At 47.2% G+C, this 22,386-nt stretch overlaps 2 protein-coding genes across 2 annotated transcripts; both read left to right on the top strand.

Annotated features, from left to right (window-relative positions):
- Positions 1-239: 239 nt before the first annotated feature.
- Positions 240-2,422, top strand: LOC126994325 (uncharacterized). Its single transcript, XM_050853654.1, has one exon. The coding sequence runs from the start codon at positions 1,409-1,411 to the stop codon at positions 2,420-2,422; it is 1,014 nt and encodes a 337-aa protein (XP_050709611.1). The 5' UTR covers positions 240-1,408.
- A 1,416-nt stretch (positions 2,423-3,838) lies between these two features.
- LOC126994322 (uncharacterized) lies at positions 3,839-22,382 on the top strand. Its single transcript, XM_050853648.1, has 2 exons — positions 3,839-6,867; positions 22,275-22,382. Exon 1 carries the CDS (start codon positions 4,816-4,818, stop codon positions 5,902-5,904), a length of 1,089 nt encoding a protein of 362 aa, XP_050709605.1. The 5' UTR covers positions 3,839-4,815; the 3' UTR covers positions 5,905-6,867; positions 22,275-22,382.
- Positions 22,383-22,386: the final 4 nt, after the last annotated feature.

Genomic DNA, 22,386 nt, shown 5'->3' with positions numbered 1-22,386 from the left:
ACATTGAAGAGAAAGAAATAGAGGAGAGAAACGAAGAAAAACTGCAAAATGTGAAGGAGAGAGAGAGAGAGAGAGAGAGAGAGAGAGAGAGAGAGAGAGAGAGAGAGAGAGAGAGAGAGAGAGAGAGAGAGAGAGAGAGAGAGAGAGAGAGAGAGAGAGAGAGAGAGAGAGAGAGAGAGAGAGAGAAGATGAGGCAGAGGGAAAGAGGAGTGCGGGCAATTGGGGAGAAAAAAAAAAGGAGGTGTAAAAGAGTATAAATGTGCAGATGGAAGGAAATAAATAATATAGAAAAGAGATGAAGTGGAAAAGCATTAAAGAAGAAGAGAGGAAGAGAAGGAAGAATAGTCAAAGAAGGCAGGTGAAAAACGGAAGAAGGGAAGAAAATAGAAGAAGAATCGAGAGGGAAAACAAAGATAAAGAAGAAGACAAGTGCAGAAGGAAAGAAGGGAATAAGATTGGAGGAAAATGGAGAGAGGAAGCACTGGAGAAGATAGTAAGAGGAGAGGGGAGAAGAGTAAAAAAATGTAGGAATGGATGGTAGAAAAAGTGAAAAGCATTGGAGAGGAAGAAAAGAGGAAGAAAAATGAAAGAAGATTGGAAAGGAGGGCTGAAGGCTGTCACGGGAATGGCTGCTGTTGTAAATAGGAATGTGATTTTTTTCTTTATCTTTTCCTTTCCGTCGCTCCATCACTTCTCCCCGACGCGAGTGTTGCGCTACTCTGCCTGATTGATCACCGCTCGAATGTGCCGCCGGAACATTCTGAAATCACCACCACCACCACCACCTTCACTTTCATCATCACCACCACCTCTATTTTCACCATCAACAATAACTACAGCACAACCACCATCACTACCAGCAATACCCCATTCACTACCACAAATATCATCACCTAAATTCCTTTCATCACTATTTTTCTTCACTTTGCATGCCTCCTTCGACGGTATCTATCTCATTATCATTATCAATATAACTACCATTTGTATCATCTCACCATTCATAATTATCACCACCACCATCTCTGCTCCACCTCCATCACAACCCCTGTCAAGACCACCACCGCCACCAGTATCACCACCGCTCCACGCCACCAGAGGGCCAAGGACAACAACACCTTGTCTGATATCTCCACTTCTTTCGTGTGTTTTGCTGGATTTCCGCTACCGCTTCCCTACAGCTGTTGCGGAGAGCAACATCGAGGTCCAGTTTACCCTCATATGACATTTGGGTTCTTGGTGTTTGGACTTAGCCTGTAGACTTTGATGAAATTCAACTCGACCGGCTGGGCCCCTCTGGTCAGTGGGCTTCATTTCTGCGCATGCGCAGTGCCTCTGGTGTGACGTCATGGATACGTCACTCCTGTCATAGTAGTGAGGCTTCCATACCCCCTCGCTCCCTACGTCCGTCATGGAGCCATCGGGGCCCGTCTCCCTGGCGGATCTTGAGGCTGACTTGGCGCTGAGCGACGAGGATGCAATGGATCGCGACGACTGGCCGCCACCGCGTCTTGCAAGCCAGGTTCCCCTCTCCGGCAAGCGCCCCATATCCCACGACACTGACAGTAACAGTGAGCCGTCTTCCCCTGCTGCTAAGGCCTCTAAGCAGAGGGGGTCGTCTGACTCTCAGGACGCCATATCAGCCCAGAACAGCAGCCCTCCCCCGCCCCAACCTCTCATGGACTCCTCGCGCGATGCCCCGTTGCTGAGCGCCTCTCACCTACCAGCCTTCGCCCCCAGGGTTGACTACGTCAAGCTACTCTTCAAGGACAACCCGACAGTAGATCTCAAGCTTCGTTGGTTGTCCGAAGTCACCCGAAATTTTCAACTTGACCGTGACCAGGCTGAAGTCAAGATGGCAGCCATAACGTCTCGCTTCGTATACGTCTCCCGCCGCCGCACGGATGTCATCGACAGCGTGACGAGTGGGGAGTTTCTGTCCCTCACCCTCGAGCTCCAAGACTCTCCAGAAAGGCCTCGCAAGTTTCCTACGTACCTCCTAGCTCGTTACCCTGTCTGTGCTGACCCTGCCTTGGCCAAGGAGTTACCGGGCATCTACTCTGCTCGCCGATTTTACCAGAATGGCTCTCCCCTTCCCCGCCTGGTCGTCACCTGGAGCCTCCCTGAACCACCACCCCCGAGTGTCAGCTTCAGCTTCCTTCCGTGCCTGCCACCCTGTGAGCTTCGCAGGATGCAGGACGAGCGACCATGGTGCTTCCGATGCTGGGGCCTCGGCCACATATCCCGTTACTGTTCTGCGGCTGAGCGTTGTGCATGGTGCTCCGGCCCTCACGATTCACGCACCTGCCCACACCGCAACCCTCCCTCGTATTCTACTGCTTCTGACTCCGCCTCCACTCAGCCACAGCCCCGCCTCCGGACACGTCGCTCTGGAAATGTCCCCGCTGTCATCAAGCAGGAGTGAGCGTCTGGCATGGGTGCGCGAGGCGCCAGCCCAATGTGGCCCCTGCTGCCTCGCGCCCAACTCACCCAGCGCCGCCGCCACCACTAAGCCTCCCTGCCGCTCCTCGTGTTTCGACCGCCACCTCTGACTGCACTTTGGGACGCTGTTGCCTCTCTCAAAACTCAGGTTTCTGCTTTCAATGAACGTTTTGAGGCACTTAAACTTGCCTAAATACCTTAGTTGCCAAGCAGGCCACGCTCGAGACGACCTTGAATTCATTGGTTGAGTCTCAACAAGTCGTCATTGCTTCCATCGCTACAATTACGGAGAAGCTGAGCTCCGTGACCCCACTCCTCACCAGCCTGCCTGCTCTCGCCAGGGACCCTCCCTCACCTAGCGCGGCACCCGGCCGCACCACTGCCACTTCATCATCTGCCCGCCGTCCTCCTAAAGGCCATGCTCGATAATCTGGTTGATCTCCATGTCCTCTCGTGGAATGCCTGCGGGATTACGAATTGGGCTAAGCTTACTGCACTTAAGGGATATGTGCACCGTCACCACCCAGATGTCATCTTCATCCAAGAGGCATTTGTTGGCCACGCTCTACCTGTGGGGGAGGCACCCTCGCTCAGCGGCTACGTGTCCTATGTTCATCGGGATCGACACGGACTTGTTGCCTATTTTGACTCCTCTGTTCAGCATCGTTTCCTTCAGAACTCTGTGGACGGTGACACAAACTTCCAGCTTTTTGAGGTCACTGTTGGGGCGGGCACCGTACGGATATGCAACGTGTACTCTGCACCAGGCAGGATGGATCCTAATGTTCTCCCAGCTCCTACCATTCGTGGCATGGTGTACATGGGCGACTTCAACGCTAGACACCCTGCCCTAGGAGACCTCTCTGGCACTGTCAATCGCAACGGGACTCATCTCCTGGACTACATTCGTCGCAATCGGCTGACTCGATGGGACACTGCTGGCGCTACCCACGCTCGGGGCGGTGTACTAGATCACATCCTTACCTGTGGACTCGTGGCGTCCCAGGTCAGGTGCTCATCGGTTCCGGCACTCTTCTCTGACCACATTGCTCTCAGTGTCCATTACTCCGTTCCTGCCACACATACTCCAGCCCAAACCCGCTCTCGCATTACAATCCCACCCAAGTACCGTCCTACTTTCATTTCTTACATGTCTAGTCAACTTCCTACATTTGACCTCCACTGCCCTGAAAAGTTATACTCTTCACTTGTCAATGCCACGCACGCCTTCTATACTCGTTACGTCAGTAAGCCACACATTAGGCGTCGATCTGCTGCCCCCACCTGGACCCTGGATGACCGCATCGCTCTGGCGGAGAGGAAGGTGACGGAGGACGGCCTCGTCTTTCAGCAACGCCCATGTTCCGATACTCTACACCAGTATCAGCTGTCAAGGGACGACTTGGTTGCCCTGCAGCGTTGTGTGCAGACAGACTCGTGGCACAAACTCACTGACAGCATCAACCATCAAACGAGTGTTGCCTCCATGTGGCACCTTATCAACAAGGTTGTGAAAAAGAAAACCCCTAGTGCCCTCCACCACAGCCCTGCTCACTACGCACAAGATCTTATCGATGAATGGTCAGCACAGTCTCGCGTCACCAACCTTCCAGCGCACGTGCAAGCCGCTCTCTCCGCCCAGGATAATTACCGTGCACTCCGTCTCACTGCTGCCTTGCTGAACAGGGATGAAGAGGATGATGTAGCCATAACGGACAACGAGCTGCGACGTGCCCTCGCCAGGGGTAAGGCAACATCTCCAGGGGATGATGGCATTACCTATGCAGTTCTGCGGGCTCTCCTGGACGTCCCTAGCAACCCTCTCCTCCAGCTGTACACCCTCTGTCTCCGCCTCGGTTACGTGCCGCGAGCTTGGACCTGCAGCACGATTGTGCCCATCCCTAAACCGAGCACCGATAAGTTCCGACCTATCTCCCTCACCTCCTGTTTCTCAAAGGTTTTTGAACGTATTCTCCTCTCCCGTCTTATGTTCCGGCTGCAGGACAAGCTGTCGCCCAGACTTTATGGCTTTTTGCCACAGCGAGGAACGCACCACTGCCTAATGGAGCTCTACACTCGTCTCTCTCCCGCCAGTGTTGTGGCCTTCATCGACCTCAAAAGTGCCTTTGACGTCGCCAACGGAGATATCATTTTGGATCAATTAGTCGATTTTGGTGTCAAAGGGAACCTACTGAGGTGGATCAGGGGTTACCTGCGTAATAGAACGTCTCGTGTTCTATTCAAGGGGGCGTGCAGTACCACAAAACGCTTTGAGCTCGGTGCCCCACAAGGTGGTGTTCTTAGTCCCTTTTTGTTCAACATCCTCGTCCATCGCCTTCTTTCTCTACTTCCTGACGTCGACGGAACGACCATCACATGCTATGCAGACGACATTGCATTCACTCAAGTTCTCCAGAAGATCTGCAACGCTACCTCCATTCTTTCTACGTGTCTGCCTCTTCGTGTGGCCCCATTATCTCCCCAGACAAGAGCAGAATCTTCTCACCCCGTCCTGCAAGAACACTGCCAGACTTCGCTGTGGGTAACACCATCATACCTTTGTGCACGCAATATCTCTACCTGGGCGCCCCAGTCCGGATCACCCCTTCCATCCCAGCGAGACAGCGCGTGCATCCCCTTGTCCAGGACTTGCTAGCCCGACTGCAGCGACGTCTCGCTCCGCTCCGTTGGCTGACCAGCTACGCTGCCGGTGTGTCCATCCCTGTGGCCAGAACCATATACATAACGTTTATCCGATCTGTAGTTGACTATCTCTCTCCTGCACTTTGTCAACTCTCCAGAGCAACTTTACAGCCTCTTGAAAAGTTCCAGAATCAGGCAATAAGGCTCATTCTTGGTTGCCCCGTCTCCACCAGAATTGTCAATATGCAACGTGAACTACAGCTTCCGCCACTTGTGGACAGAATATACACCAACGTTACCTATTTCAGCATCAAATGTCTGCATCGCCCTCACCTCTCTCCCCACTTCTCTCACGTCATCGAGACCTCACTAGATCCAGCTGCACCTCGTCCTCTGCATCGTAGTGGTGGTCACACACTGGTCAGCACTGTCAGCTCAAACATTCAGAGGCTCAACATCAACATCGTGGCGGAGGACGTGGATCGCGGCCCCCCTCCCTGGCAGACTCCCGTGCCAGCAGTCACCTACACTCTGACTTCCACGTCTGACCTACCTCAGCTCCAGCGACAACGAGCCCTGGAAACCATCGCCAGATTGTCCTCGTCTCTTCGCGTGGCCCACCACCTCTACACCGACGGTTCCCTTCAAGGGGACGGCAGTGCTGGCTGTGCTGTGTTCTCCCCCAATCTGGAGCCTCCGTTCGGGGGTTGGGCAGGGCGTCGTCTCCCGAATTCGTCTAGTTCTACGTACTGTGAGCTCCATGGACTCTTGGATGCTGTCACTTTGTTATCGCGGAGCAGACTCAACGGCCTCATCATCTGAGACTCAAAATCTGCTCTCCGTGCCCTCTCCTCCCCCAGGCCTACATACCAGCAACTGGTCACACAAATTCTCCGCCGCCTTGCCACAGCCCTCGAGAGTTCACTGACGGTGCACTTTTTATGGATTCCGTCACACATCGGTCTCTTGGCCAACGATGTTGCGGACCGTCTTGCAAGGGCTGCCTGTGACCAGGACCCGCCAGCTGCTGGTGCCGCTGCTACCTCCTTGCCGTGGTGCAAGAAAATGGTACGCCAAGCTGCCTGCTCCTCCACCCGTCACCGTAGCGATGCTGAGAGGGCCGCCAGTGCGTCTATCCAGCACTACGAACACTTCCTGCCTCGTCCACACATGTACCGTCGCTCCGGTCTCATGGTTCGCCGCCATAATGTAGTGTGTGCTCGTCTCTGGCTTGGGTACCGGCGAGTCGAAGACATCTTGAAGGGGTAAACTGGGATAATTTAGGGATTCATGAGGGCCAGAACTGCGGATTGGAGAGCCAGGAGAACCAGGTAGAAATGTCTTACAATAATTTAGTTAGAGTAATAGTAGAGGGGCAAGAACAGCATATACCACAGCGAACACTTAGAAAAGAAAACAATGATCCTAAGTGGATGACTCGTGGACTAAAACACGAGATTGGGTTAAAGAAGGGAATTTATCAGAAAATAAAGAATGGGGAAACACATCTCCGGGGCCGGTACGTCGAACTATCTAGATTAGTTAAGAAAAACACCAGGATAGCAAAAAAAGAACTATGAGATCAAAGTAGCAAATGAGGCGAAAAGTAATCCTAAGGGCTTCTTTCAGATGTATAGAACAAAAACACGGGAGAAAATTGGACCGCTGAAAACAAACACATGGGAGCTAGTAGAAAATTACGAAAATATGAGCACATTGTTGAACGACTACTTCCTTTCAGTATTCACACAGGAGGATCGAACGACTATACCGGAAAGAGTTCAGGTGTACGAGGGCGGGATGGCGATAAATTGAGGGATATAATCATTACCAGGCAAGTAGTTCAGGATGAGATAGATAAGCTTAAGAAGAACAAGTCGCCAGGTCCTGACGGGATATTTCCGAGGGTATTAAAGGAGTTAGGTGATATAATCAGTGACCCACTAACCGACATCTTTAAGATGTCGGTAAATATTGGCTATATGCCGAGCCTATGGAAAGTAGCTAATGTGACGCCGATTTTTAAAAAGGGGGACAGGTCAGTTGCTTCAAACTATCGCCCAATTAGCTTAACATCGGTTATAGGGAAGATGCTGGAGTCCATAATAGCCAGGAACATTCAGGGAGCATTTAGAGAAACATAGCTTAATTCACGACTCGCAGCATGGGTTCACAAAAGGTAGGTCATGCCTCACCAATCTCTTGTCCTTCTACAATAAAGTATTTGAGGCGGTTGACAGAGATGAAAATTATGATGTAATCTATCTTGATTTTAGTAAAGCGTTTGACAAAGTTCCTCACCAACGACTGTTGCTTAAATTACAGGCTCACGGAGTAGAGGGTAAAGTTTTGAACTGGGTCAAGGCGTGGCTTAGCAATAGGAAGCAAAGAGTGCAAATCAATGGTAAAAGATCTGACTGGGGATGTGTTACGAGTGGGGTCCCACAAGGTTCGGTATTAGGTCCACTTTCGTTTATTATTTATATCAATGACTTAGACACAGGAATTAGTAGTGATGTTAGTAAATTTGCAGATGATACCAAGATCGGTAGAGTAATTGAGTCGGATCAGGACGCTAGTATTCTCCAAGGTGAACTCAACAGATTATATGACTGGGCGGATAAATGGCAGATGGAGTTCAATGTAGGGAAGTGCAGTATTCTGAGTGTAGGTAGGAACAACCCCTCACATAACTATTGCTTAAATGACACTCTCATAAGTAGGTCTGGGTGCGAGAGGGATTTAGGGGTCTTAGTGAGCTCTGATCTCCGTCCAAGGGCACAATGCATTCAAGCTAGAAATCGAGCTAATAGGGTACTGGGATTTATTTCAAGGAGCGTAAGCAACAGAAGCCCTGAAGTCTTCCTCAAACTATATTTAGCATTAGTTAGACCTCATCTTGACTATGCGGTTCAGTTCTGGTCACCCTACTATAGAATGGATATCAAAATGTTAGAATCGGTGCAGAGGAGGATGACTAAGATGATTCAGGGGTTGAGAAACTTGCCATACGAGGAAAGACTCAAACAGTTAAACTTGCATTCTCTAGAAAGGCGAAGGGTGCGTGGAGACATGATCGAGGTTTATAAATGGATGAAGGGCTTTAATAAGGGAGACATTCATAAGGTTTTGTTGGTAAGAGAACCGGGTAGGACACGAAGTAACGGGTTTAAACTGGATAAATTCAGATTCAACAGGGACATAGGCAAAAATTGGTTTACTAACAGGGTGGTGGATGAGTGGAATAGGCTTAGCAGTCATGTGGTGAGTGCCAATACAATTGTCACATTCAAAAATAGACTAGATAAATTCATGGACAGCGATATTAGGTGGGGTTAGATACACGGGAGCTTAGGGTCAAAGGAGCTGCCTCGTACAGGCCTACCGGCCTCTTGCAGACTCCTGCGTTCTTGTGTTCTTGTGTTCTTGTGAGTGTGGCAGCTGGCCGAGGCGGGGGACGCGCATCACTTCTCCTCCTGCAAGCTGTGTGACGCGCCCAATGCTAACACCCTTGAACACTATTGCTTGGAGTGTCCACGTGTTGCTGACTTAATACCACGAGGACTCTCACTTGTGGAGACATGTAGATATTTATCGTCTGGAAACAATCTAGATGTTATCCTCACTCGACATCCACATTTTGGGGGATGCTAAATTATTATTATTATTTTTTTTTTTCCCCTACTGTTGACTCAGTATCACAGCGTGCCCTGTGAGGCACGAGTCGCCTGTATCGAGGTTAGCATCCTGAACATGTACTAGGCTTGGCACCCTTGCGTGTAATAAATTAATCAAAACAAAGTATCACCACCACCTCTAATAATATTGTCGTCTATCATAATCGTCATCACCATCATTATCCCCTACACCAACCCACCCACCACCACCATCACCATCATCATCACCTACACCAACCCACCCACCACCACCATCACCATCATCATCACCTACACCAACCCACCCACCACCACCATCACCATCATTATCACCTACACCAACCCACCCACCACCACCATCACCATCATCATCACCTACACCAACCCACCCACCACCACCATCACCATCATCATCACCTACACCAACCCACCCACCACCACCATCACCATCATTATCACCTACACCAACCCACCCATCACCACCATCACCATCATCATCACCTACACCAACCCACCCACCACCACCATCACCATCATTATCACCTACACCAACCCACCCACCACCACCATCACCATCATTATCCCCTACACCAACCCACCCACCACCATCACCATCATCATCACCTACACCAACCCACCCACCACCACCATCACCATCATTATCACCTACACCAACCCACCCACCACCACCATCACCATCATTATCCCCTACACCAACCCACCCACCACCACCATCACCATCATTATCACCTACACCAACCCACCCACCACCACCATCACCATCATCATCACCTACACCAACCCACCCACCACCACCATCACCATCATCATCACCTACACCAACCCACCCACCACCACCATCACCATCATCATCACCTACACCAACCCACCCACCACCACCATCACCATCATTATCACCTACACCAACCCACCCACCACCACCATCACCATCATTATCACCTACACCAACCCACCCACCACCATCACCATCATTATCACCTACACCAACCCACCCACCACCACCATCACCATCATTATCACCTACACCAACCCACCCATCACCACCATCACCATCATTATCACCTACACCAACCCACCCACCACCACCATCACCATCATCATCACCTACACCAACCCACCCACCACCACCATCACCATCATCATCACCTACACCAACCCACCCACCACCACCATCACCATCATTATCACCTACACCAACCCACCCACCACCACCATCACCATCATCATCACCTACACCAACCCACCCACCACCACCATCACCATCATCATCACCTACACCAACCCACCCACCACCACCATCACCATCATTATCACCTACACCAACCCACCCACCACCACCATCACCATCATCATCACCTACACCAACCCAACCACCACCCCAATCACCAACATAATCACCAACCCACCCACCACCACCATCACCATCATCATCACCTACACCAACCCACCCACCACCACCATCACCATCATCATCACCTACACCAACCCACCCACCACCACCATCACCATCATCATCACCTACACCAACCCACCCACCACCACCATCACCATCATTATCACCTACACCAACCCACCCAACACACACATCACCATCATCATCACCTACACCAACCCACCCACCACCACCATCACCATCATCATCACCTACACCAACCCACCCACCACCACCATCACCATCATCATCACCTACACCAACCCACCCACCACCACCATCACCATCATCATCACCTACACCAACCCACCCACCACCACCATCACCATCATCATCACCTACACCAACCCACCCACCACCACCATCACCATCATTATCACCTACACCAACCCACCCACCACCACCATCACCATCATCATCACCTACACCAACCCACCCACCACCACCATCACCATCATTATCACCTACACCAACCCACCCACCACCACCATCACCATCATCATCACCTACACCAACCCACCCACCACCACCATCACCATCATCATCACCTACACCAACCCACCCACCACCACCATCACCATCATTATCCCCTACACCAACCCACCCACCACCACCATCACCATCATTATCACCTACACCAACCCACCCACCACCACCATCACCATCATTATCACTACCACTATTACTGTCACTACAATTACTACTACTACTACTACTACTACTACTACTACCACCACCACCTCACAGTATAATACAAAACGGAGGATCGTCTGATGAAATGAACACACACACAAAAAAAACATGCACACAGTCCAATCCAATGCACAGTGGCGGACACATGAAACAGAAACACCTGAGCCACCCGCGCGGAGGTGTGGTGCTCTCTGGACATGGTGCCACTGATGAGTGTGAAGCTTCACCAGGTTTGCTTCATCAGTCGCTGGGACGAATCGAACGCGGTTATTATTGCTGCTTCTGTGTAGGGTCGTCGGTGGTGTGTAAGCCATGTCCCGCCTGACAGTGCAAAAGCGTTTGGTGACTATATCAAGAAAATGACTTATATTCCACAATATATTCGTATTTTATTCACATGAAACACATGCTTCGTAATCGTGACTCGACAACCCTCACGATCCATGATATATTCCGACGGCCAGGATAACAACCATTATAACATTATCATCGCCTATGATAACAATCAAAGAATTGCCGTGACCACCTTCTACCTGATGGTGAGTCTGAAAACGGCAGAACTCTCCCACTGACGCAATAATATGAGAGATGTTGCTACAGGAGGAGGCAGAGCGGGGCCTCGGGGTGACAAGCAGGAGGGTGTTGGGAAGGGGAGGAGTAAAGGAGCAAGGGACGGTGGACTTGATAGGCGACAGGAGCTACGTTGGGAGGGATAGATTATAAGTGATAACAAGGCTACATTATTGTTTCATGGAAATACTGAATTTTCGTCAGACCCGAATCATTATATATTATAATTTACTAGCATGGTTTATATGAATTCATAATACTTTCTACATCAGAATGGATACTTCATGTGCTAATACTTATGGCTTCTTTAGTTTGACAGACATTACACCTGTTGTCATAGGCGCTACGAAATAGTTAGGCAGGCAAGCCTAGCAGGCATATAACTGGTTGAGTGTGACCACCCTGAGAAAGAGAGAGTGGTAGGGAAAAGTGATTCATACATGTGGAGAGGATACTACAACAATATGAATAATTACTACTACTACTACTACTACTACTACTACTACTACTACTACTACTGCTACTACTTCTATTATATAATACACCCTTGTTACAGTGGAGAGAACGGCGCACGTCATGAATTGATTTTCTTCTTGTTCGTTTCCCTAAACTCTTGAGGTGACGTGTTTGCAGGAAGGGAAAGGTTGCGACACAAACGTTTGCCGCGTCTGGCGTGAGTACTTTAACAGCCCGTCATCGTCATCCATGACTCCACCACATGGGCCACTCCCCCCACCATCTGAAAACCTCCCGAACGGAACATCGTTTAACAGGAAAGAGTGGGTAACCCTAAACCGTGCCAGGGCTGGAGTTGGCAAGACAAACGGCAACCTTCAGAGGTGGGGACTGGCGGCTAGCGCAGCCTGCCCCTGTGGTGAGCCCAATCAAACAACGGAACATATTCTCCGAGGCTGCGTGTTGGGCCCAAGCTGCTCCAACCAAGATCTCCTGGAAGCAAACGAAAGATCCCTCCAGTGGTGCCAGTGGTTGAGTGACAAGATATGATGATCGTCATCCATGTTGCCAGGAACTTGGACATTTCATACATGAACTTATAAAGCAAACCAATCACAGGGAAGCATTGCAAGGCGAAATTGCTGCGTGGAAGGAAGCAGTGCAGGGACAAGCAGGAACAACGAGAGCCCCATGGCGGCAGGATTCCCGCTTTCCACACCATCTTTCATTCACATCTCAGACTTACACAAACTGTGACAACGGCTTTCACCGAGTAGTTAAAATATTTTAATATACGTTCCCAACGCCTCCAAAAGTTCTTAACCCGAACCTTGAGGCGGACGGGAATGTTTCTTGCGCGGGGTCCGAAGAGGAGGAGGCTGCCGGCCCCGGCCCAGTCGAGGAGCAGGCCGGCGACACCTTCGCGGAAGGGGCCTCCTCCACTGCCCCCTCGTCCCGAGACATTCCGTTACTTAGACGCCCGTGAACAATGCGCCCGTAAACGATGCGAAACACGTACACAATGCGCCCGTAAACGATACGAAACACGTAAATAATGCGAAAAACGTACACAATGCGCCCGTAAACGATGCGAAACACGTAAATAATGCGAAAAACGTAAACGATGCGAAAAACGTAAATAATGCGAAAAACGTACACAATGCGCCCGTAAACGATACGAAACACGTAAATAATGCGAAAAACGTACACAATGCGCCCGTAAACGATGCGAAAAACGTAGACAATGCGAAACACGTAAACGATGCGAAACACGTAAACGATGCGAAACACGTAAACGATGCGAAACACGTAAACGATGCGAAACACGTAAACGATGCGAAACACGTAAACGATGCGAAACACGTAAACGATGCGAAACACGTAAACGATGCGAAACACGTAAACGATGCGAAACACGTAAACGATGCGAAACACGTAAACGATGCGAAACACGTAAACGATGCGAAACACGTAAACGATGCGAAACACGTAAACGATGCGAAACACGTAAACGATGCGAAACACGTAAACGATGCGAAACACGTAAACGATGCGAAACACGTAAACGATGCGAAACACGTAAACGATGCGAAACACGTAAGCGATGCGAAACACGTAAACGATGCGAAACACGTACACAATGCGCCCATAAACGAGACGAAACTCGTAAAGTAGAGGACTTGGCCAAAAAGAAACACGACTCAGCACAAAAAACACAAGACTCAGCAAACAAAACCCTAGACTCAGTCACCTCAAATAACCCAAAACGAGGTGGGTGGGTGAGTGGGTTGGTGGGCGGGTGTGAAGGGGGAGGGGAGGGGGGATAGGTGAGTGGGTGTATTGGTGGGTATAGGTAAGGAGGGCAGGAGGAGGGGAGGGGCATGGAGGTTCGCAGTCGGGTAGGTGTATGCTAGCTACCCTCCCGCTCACCTCTCTGCCTACCTACCTACCTACCTCCCTACCTACCACCCTGCCTACCACCCTCCCTCGCTCCCTGGCTCTCTCCCATCACGCCTGCCTGCCATCCTACCCGCCCACTTGCGAATCTGCAACACACCTCCCTCAAAACACACTGGCTGGTACACACAAAAACACAGCCCAAACGAGGTGGGTGGGTGAGTGGATTCGTGGGGGTGTGGAAGGAGAGGGGAGGGAGGGGAGGGATATCGGTGGGTGGGTATAGGTAAGGAGGGCAGGAGGAGGGGAGGGGGATGGAGGTTCGCAGCGGGGTAGGTCTATGCTAGCTACCTTCCCACTCACCTCCCTCCCTCCCATCCTTCCTACCTACTTACTTCCCTACCTACCAGCCTACCTACCACCCTCCCTGGCTCCCTGCCTCTCTCCCACCACGCCTACTTACCATCCTACCCACCCACTTGCGAACCTGCAACACACCTCCCTCAAAACACACTGACTGGCACACAAAAACATACGACTGAGTCCCTCAAAACACACTGACTGTCACACAAAAACACAAGACTGAGTCCATTAAAAACACACTGACTGGCACTAAAAACGAGCGGGGTCCGAAGAGGAGGAGGCTGCCGGCCCTGGCCCAGTCGAGGAGCAGGCCGGCGACACCTTCGCGGAAGGGGCCTCCACCACTGCCCCCTCGTCCCGAGGCATTCCGTTACTTGGACGCCCGTGAACAATGCGCCCGTAAACGATACGAAACACGTAAACGATGCGTCCGTAAACGATGCGAAAAACGTAAACAATACTTCCGTAAACGATGCGAAAAACGTAAACAATGCGACCGTAAACGATGCGAAAAACGTAAACGATGCGAAAAACGTAAACAATGCGACCGTAAACGATGCGAAAAACGTAAACAATGCGACCGTAAACGATGCGAAAAACGTAAACAATGCGACCGTAAACGATGCGAAAAACGTAAACAATGCGACCGTAAACGATGCGAAAAACGTAAACAATGCGACCGTAAACGATGCGAAAAACGTAAACGATGCGAAAAACGTAAACAATGCGACCGTAAACGATGCGAAAAACGTAAACAATGCGACCGTAAACGATGCGAAAAACGTAAACAATGCGACCGTAAACGATGCGAAAAACGTAAACAATGCGACCGTAAACGATGCGAAAAACGTAAACAATGCGACCGTAAACGATGCGAAAAACGTAAACGATGCGAAAAACGTAAACAATGCGACCGTAAACGATGCGAAAAACGTAAACGATGCGAAAAACGTAAACAATGCGACCGTAAACGATGCGAAAAACGTAAACAATGCGACCGTAAACGATGCGAAAAACGTAAACGATGCGAAAAACGTTAACAATGCGACCGTAAACGATGTGAAAAACGTAAACAATGCGGATTTATGATATTCGTTGTTATTATTATTATTATATGTGTTCCATGTGGTTCACAGTTGTATGTATGGCACCTATGTGAAATGTTTTCCCCGTTTTCTTCAAAGTTTCTCAAGGCCGTGTTAAAGAAAACGGGACACTGGCCGTGGCTTGCTGCGCTCACTCAAGGTCAGGTCAAGCATACACACACACACACACACACACACACACACACACACACACACACCTCTTTCCACGTGCAAACTCTTTCACTATGTAAGCACTTTTTCATATTTTTCCTTACCATCATACACTAAACCTTCCACTTCCTCCTCCTCCTCCTCCTCGGCTGTGCTTTTGTGTAAACTCGGCTAAACGCTTTTTTTCGACTCTTTCTAATTCCAAAGTTTATCTCGAGGCTTTGAAACTTTTATTGAAGGCGAAGTCGGGATAGTGGTGTGGCGAGACGCGCGGAAGGCTGTATGCAAACACTTAGGGGGCAGGAGGAGGAGAAGGAGGGGGAGGAGGAAGAAAAGGAGGATATCTAGTAAGGGGAAAAAGAGAAGAAAAAGGATAAGCAGCAGAATGAATGAGAAAGAAGTAGTAGGCTTAAGGAGGAGAAGGGGAAATAAAGGAAGAACAGGGGAAAGAAAAGTGAATGAAAACTGAAGTAGAAGAAAGAAAAGGAAGAACCGGAAGAGTAGGACTAAAAACGAGGAGGTGTAGGAAGGATTAAAATCGAAAACTAATGAAGAAAGGAGAAAGGAAGGAAAAGTAAAGAAGCGCAAAAACAGAAACCCAAAATCAAAAGCGAAGGAAAACGTCAAAAAGGAGGAGCAGGAAGAAGAGGAAAACAAAAGAAAAGACCCAGGAGGAGGAGGAGGAGGAGGAGTAGAGAGAGAGAGAGAGAGAGAGAGAGAGAGAGAGAGAGAGAGAGAGAGAGAGAGAGAGAGAGAGAGAGAGAGAGAGAGAGAGAGAGAGAGAGAGAGAGAGAGAGAGAGAGAGAGAGAGAGAGAGAGAGAGAGAGAGAGAGAGAGAGAGAGAGAGAGAGAGATGATTTAAGTTTGATCTGATACTGAATTTGTTGCCCTTCTCGCCGCTGAGTCGAAAGTTATGTGTGAAAAGTTACCAGAGGAGAGAGAGAGAGAGAGAGAGAGAGAGAGAGAGAGAGAGAGAGAGAGAGAGAGAGAGAGAGAGAGAGCAGTTTTGACAAAATGCTTTTTTGGAGGTATTTCTTAATAATTTCTCGTCACTTTCCCGAAACTCAATAATGATTCATCTCGATAACCGATGCCGCGCTTGTCTCATTACGCGGTGCCTGGCGGGGCTGACGCGGTACTGGCGCGGAAAATGAACGCTGAACTGTGAACCAAGGGATGATTCTTATTAATGAAGAAAATATTTAATCATTCATTACTGAATAAAATATATGAATAATATGCCCACATGCGTTTCATAGTTTTTTTGCGTGTTTGTTATTCTCCACAAACCTGCTGACAGACAGAAAAACAAGCAGACAAACAGACAAACAAACAGCACCGAAAACAAACTTCTTGTTATATTGAAAAAAAAAATACATCAGTGAATTGAATGTGATTTTGATTATTTATAGCTCATTTAACTTCGTTATAGAAATGGTATAACAAGTTCGCAATAACGAAAAAAATAATTTGATCTTCAAAAGTCCGCAATACTGTCTTCATCATTCTAAAGAAAATTAATATTAGATAAAAAAAATTGAATTCCTCATGTGGTTGTCGCTAATATTCGTGTCAAGGTGTTGTGTTACCTTCCTGCCAGACGTGTAATGGCGAGCAGGGAAAAGCTGCAGCAACATGTCGAATGGAGCATAACAAAAGGTGATACAGAGTGTGAGAAATTGCTGTGTGGCTGTGTATTACTTTGCTCTTCCTCGCTTCCAAAACATGAAAGATAATTACGGTAGAAGAGTGGACCGCTAGGCGACAACGGGGAACAGGATCGGATAATGTTATGAGAAAAGACGGTACATTTAAGTGCAGCCTGGCGATGCCCCAGTCAGTTAATCATTTTGTCAATCAGATGGTCAAGAGTGGCTGTGTGGCTCTTTGGTATTCTGTTCCACTTCATTTCCGGAACATGAACGATCATTTTGTTAACAGTAAACTCACAGCAGCAACAGTCAGTGAGTTAATGAGAAATGAGCTAATGGACAGGTGAGAAAGTATGACTTGCGTAAGCACAGTTACCTTTCCTTAATGACTGCCTCAGGGTGTCATATCGCGGCTTACCTGGAAAAGGAGAACGGACATATGTAAGTTTTATAAAGGTCACTTTCCTTATATATATATATATATATATATATATATATATATATATATATATATATATATATATATATATATATATATATATATATATATATATATATATATATATATATATATATACTAACTTCAGTTACGTAGGGAAGTAGAACAGGAAAAAGTAAAAAAAAAAAATAAAGCGAAAATAAGTGAAATAAAAAGAATAGTAAAGGAAAAAGATAAAGTAAAAAATAGGTAGATGAAAAGTAGGAGTACTGAAAGAGATGAAGGAGACAGGAAGAAAAGAACAGGAAGAAGGAAGAGAAGTTGGCGGTAGAGAAAGGAGAGATGATAAAATAAATGTGTGAAATTTATGAGATGGGGAAATATAATATATCAAGGTGGTGGAAGATTGTGAGAGTGGCAAGTACTGATTTATTAGTAGGAGGAGGAGGAAGGAGGAGGAGAAGGAGGAAGAAAGAAAGGACGATAGGAGTAGAGTGAAGGAAGATGGATAGAGAGAGGACGGGAAGGGAGAGTAAGAGAATGGAGGAAATGAAGGGAGGGTGGAGAGGATGAAATAAGGAAAGATAGGATGAAAAAAAGGAAGGGAGAGAAGAAAGAGGGGAAATAAAGGAAAGGAAGATGAAGGATAGGAGGAAAAGGCAGTGTGGAAGAAAAGTAGATGGGAACGGAGGAGAAGGAAGGAAGTAACAAAGATGAAGAGGAGAGAGGATAAAAGGAAGGAAGGGAAGGAGGTATGGGAGAAAGAAATGACAGGGAAAAGGAGACTGTGTGAGAAGGGAAAGATGAAAGAGGTGAGAGGAGACCAAAGCATAAGGAAAGAAAGTGATATAGATAGAGAACAAATGGAGAAAAGAGGAAAAAAGAAGATTGGATGAAAGGAAGACGATACGAGGAAGAGTATGGATGAAGTAAGAACAGAAAGAGAAGGGGGGAGAAGATCGGGCAAGATGAAAATGGAGGCGAATGGAGGAGGAGGAGGAGAATGAGGAAGGGAATCATAGCGAAGGAGAAGTGGAAAAAGAAATGAGATAAATGAAAGTGAAAAAAAAGTAAAATGTAGGAAAAAATAAAAGAAGAGTAAAAGAAACAAACAGAAGGAAGAGGGAAAAATGGAACAGGAGGAGGAGGAGGAGGAGGAGGAGGAGGAGGAGGAGGAGAGAAGATGAATACGTCAATAAAGTCAAAGTCAAGTCAAGCAGAAGTGGAAAAATTAAGAACTGAAGAGCAAAAAGAAAGTGGAAAAATATAGTGAAAGAGGAAGAGAAGCAGAGAGAAAAAGGAAGAGCAGGAGAAAAAGAGAAGAAGAAGAGGAAGAGAAAAATATAGTGAAAGAGGAAGAGAAGCAGAGAGAAAAAGGAAGAGCAGGAGAAAAAGAGAAGAGGAAGAGGAGGAGAAGCAGAGAGAAAAAGGAAGAGCAGGAGAAAAAGAGAAGAGGAAGAGGAGGAGAAGCAGAGAGAAAAAGGAAGAGCAGGAGAAAAAGAGAAGAGGAAGAGGAGGAGAAGCAGAGAGAAAAAGGAAGAGCAGGAGAAAAAGAGAAGAGGAAGAGGAAGAGAAAAATATAGTGAAAGAGGAAGAGAAGCAGAGAGAAAAAGGAAGCGGAGGAGAAAAAGAGAAGAGGAAGAGGAAGAGAAAAATATAGTGAAAGAGGAAGAGAAGCAGAGAGAAAAAGGAAGCGGAGGAGAAAAAGAAAAGAGGAAGAGGAAGAGAAGCAGAGAAAAAAAGGAGGAGGAGGAGAAAAAGAGAAGAGGAAGTAGAAGAGAAAAATCAAACGGAAGTAAAAATATTAAAATGAAGAGTAAAATAATGAAAAAATGTAAGACTGTAGGGAAGAGGAAGAAAAGCAGAGCGTAAAAGAAAGGAGGAGGAGGAAGAAATAAACAAGAGGAAGAGGAGAAATAGAAAGGAATAGAAGAAAATAAGAAAAGAGCAGAGTAAAATAAAAGAGGAGGAGAAGAAAGTGGAGGAAGAATGAAAAAAAAAGAGGAAGATGAGACTAAAAAGGGAGGGAGGAGAGTAAAAGAAACAAGAAAGAGGAGAAGAAATAAGTGGAAAAGGAGGAAGGAAAAAAGGAGAGGAAGGAGAGAGAAGAGGAAAACGTCGATATTGTCACTCCAGCCGCCGGGAAGGTGACGTGGCGGGGAAGGGAACGTGAAGGGAAGTCGCTGCTCAGGCCTTATCGAGGCGCCGCGGAAGGTCGATTATCATTATGACTATTATTATTATTATTATTATTATTATTATTATTATTATTATTATTATTATTATTATTATTATTATTATTATCATTACTATCTCCCAACTATTCCCTTCCCCTTCCACTTTCTGTTCCTCCTGTACCCATCCTCTTCCTCGTGTTCGTCTTCCTTTCATTTACTTTTTGTTTTGTTTTCTTTCTCATTTTTTTCATCATCTTCCCTTTGCTTTGCTGTGGTTGTAGTAGTAGTAGTAGTAGTAGTAGTAGTAGTGGTGGTGGCGGTGTTGGTGGAGGGAGCAGTATGATCATTATCACTATCATCATTATTATGTTTGCGTCATTAGATAATATGCCATCATGATATTTCTGCACCAGTGGGAGGATTCAGAGCACAGCAAAACCATTAATTAATATTTAGCGTCGACGTCATATTTATCAATTTACTTTATCCGTATTTATTATTACTATTAGTTTTAAGAGTTCAGAAGCTAATCAAAGGTCAAGGATCCTCGTGTTTATAAAGAATATCCTTCCCCTCTCTTCCTTCGCTTCCCTTCCCTTCCTTCCCTTCAGTTCACTTTATTTTTTTATCTTTCTTTTACTTCCTTTCCCCTCCCTTCTTCTCCTTTCCTCTCCCCTCGTCACTATTAGTCTCTTCCCTTCTCCCACTTCTCAAGGATCCCATTCATAACCCTCCATCTTTAATTTCCCATATCTTTCTTTCTTCCCACCCCCCTCCTCCTCCTCCTCCTCCTGCTCCTCCTCTTCGCCTCCTCCTCTTCACCTCACTTATTTCTCCTCACATCGAAACCGATCATTATTACTGGCTCCTTCCTCCACTATTGTCTTGTCTTGTGCCTCTCCTTTTTTTTCTCCTGCCCCTTCACTTTCTCCTCCTTAACATCATTATCGTCATCATCGTCATCATCGTTTCTCGTCTTTCTCCTACTCTTGTTCCTCAGCCTCCTCCTGTTCTTTCACCCATTTTGTTCATATATATTTCTTCTTCCTCTTCATCCTTATCTACCTCCTCCTCCTCCTCCTCCTCCTCGAATACCCTTTGAAGGAGATACCCTCATTATGAACTAGAATTTGCCCGTCTTTATCTTCTTATCATTGTCCTTCTTCCTGTTCTTCTTCGTCATCACTTGGTACCCTGAAAGATTTTTTAGTATAGGCGAGGGGGGGAGGAGTAATGGGAGCAATGGGAGGAGTAATGGGAGGGGACATCTAGCTCATAATATAACCAGGCAGCTTAGAAGTAATTCTAGAGGAGTAACAGAGGACGGGCTAAGAATCTTCTATACTAACAGCAGGAGCCTCAGAAACAAGATAGACTTACTAAGGGGTGAAGCTTGTTCAGAAAATTTTGACATAATAGCGATCACTGAGACATGGATAGACACTGCTAATATAAATTTTAGATCAGAATTTGAAATAACGGGTTATCAGATGTTTCACAAAGACAGAAGGGGCAGAAAGGGAGGTGGAGTTGCGCTATATGTTAAAGACTCACTTAAATGTTTAGTCAACAATTCAGTCAAAACTAACATGGATTCAGAATCAGTTTGGGTGGACGTTTACAAAGGGAAAGAAAAACTAACTCTAGGAGTTATATACAGGCCACCCAACCTTAACAGGCAGGACACGAGTATATTACTACAGGAGATTGGCAGGGCGAGTATGAGTAGAAATGTCTGCGTAATGGGGGACTTTAATTATAGGAATATAGACTGGGAAGACCTAGTGGGTGACCTGGAAGCCGAGGACCTTCTTGAAGTTATACAAGATAATTTCCTTAAGCAGGTAGTTACTGAGCCTACCAGAGGAGATAACATATTAGACTTAGTCCTAACCAATAATGGGAACTTGCTACGTGAGTTGGAGGTGGGCGGAGAGTTAGGAAATAGTGACCACAGAACGGTTCGTTTTAGCTTAGACTGGGCGGTAACCCGCGAACCAAACCCAGTGTTAGTGCCAGATTTCAGAAGAGCAAATTACGAGGGGCTTCGAAGCCATCTTGAAGGGGTAAACTGGGATAATCTTGGGATTCATGAGGGCCAGAACTGCGGATTGGAGAGCCAGGAGAACCAGGTAGAAATGTCTTACAATAATTTAGAGTAATAGTAGAGGGGCAAGGACAGCATATACCACAGCGAACACTTAGAAAAGAAAACAATGATCCTAAGTGGATGACTCGTGGACTAAAACACGAAATTGGGCTAAAGAAGGGAATTTATCAGAAAATAAAGAATATGGAAACACATCTCAGGGGCCGGTACGTCGAACTATCTAGATTAGTTAAGAAAAACACCAGGATAGCAAAATGGAACTATGAGATCAAAGTAGCAAATGAGGCGAGAAGTAATCCTAAGGGCTTCTTTCAGATGTATAGAACAAAAACACGGGAGAAAACTGGACCGCTGAAAACAGACACAGGGGAGCTAGTAGAAAATTCCGAAAATATGAGCACATTGTTGAACGACTACTTCCTTTCAGTAATCACACAGGAGGATCGAACGACTATACCGGAAAGAGTTCAGGTGTACGAGGGCGGGGATGGCGATAAATTGAGGGATATAATCATTACCAGGCAAGTAGTTCAGGATGAGATAGATAAGCTTAAGAAGAACAAGTCGCCAGGTCCTGACGGGA

Source organism: Eriocheir sinensis, unplaced genomic scaffold (assembly GCF_024679095.1).
Source record: "Eriocheir sinensis breed Jianghai 21 unplaced genomic scaffold, ASM2467909v1 Scaffold774, whole genome shotgun sequence".
In the NCBI taxonomy this organism is placed as follows: Eukaryota; Metazoa; Arthropoda; class Malacostraca; order Decapoda; family Varunidae; genus Eriocheir; species Eriocheir sinensis.
Note: the sequence above shows the minus strand (reverse complement) of the source record. Positions and strands in the feature narration are given on the sequence as shown.

What these genes read in the sequence shown, in the direction of transcription:
- LOC126994325 (XM_050853654.1), top strand. Translation starts at nt 1,409, where the DNA reads ATGGAGCCATCGGGGCCCGTCTCCCTGGCGGATCTTGAGGCTGACTTG.
- LOC126994322 (XM_050853648.1), top strand. Translation starts at nt 4,816, where the DNA reads ATGCTATGCAGACGACATTGCATTCACTCAAGTTCTCCAGAAGATCTG.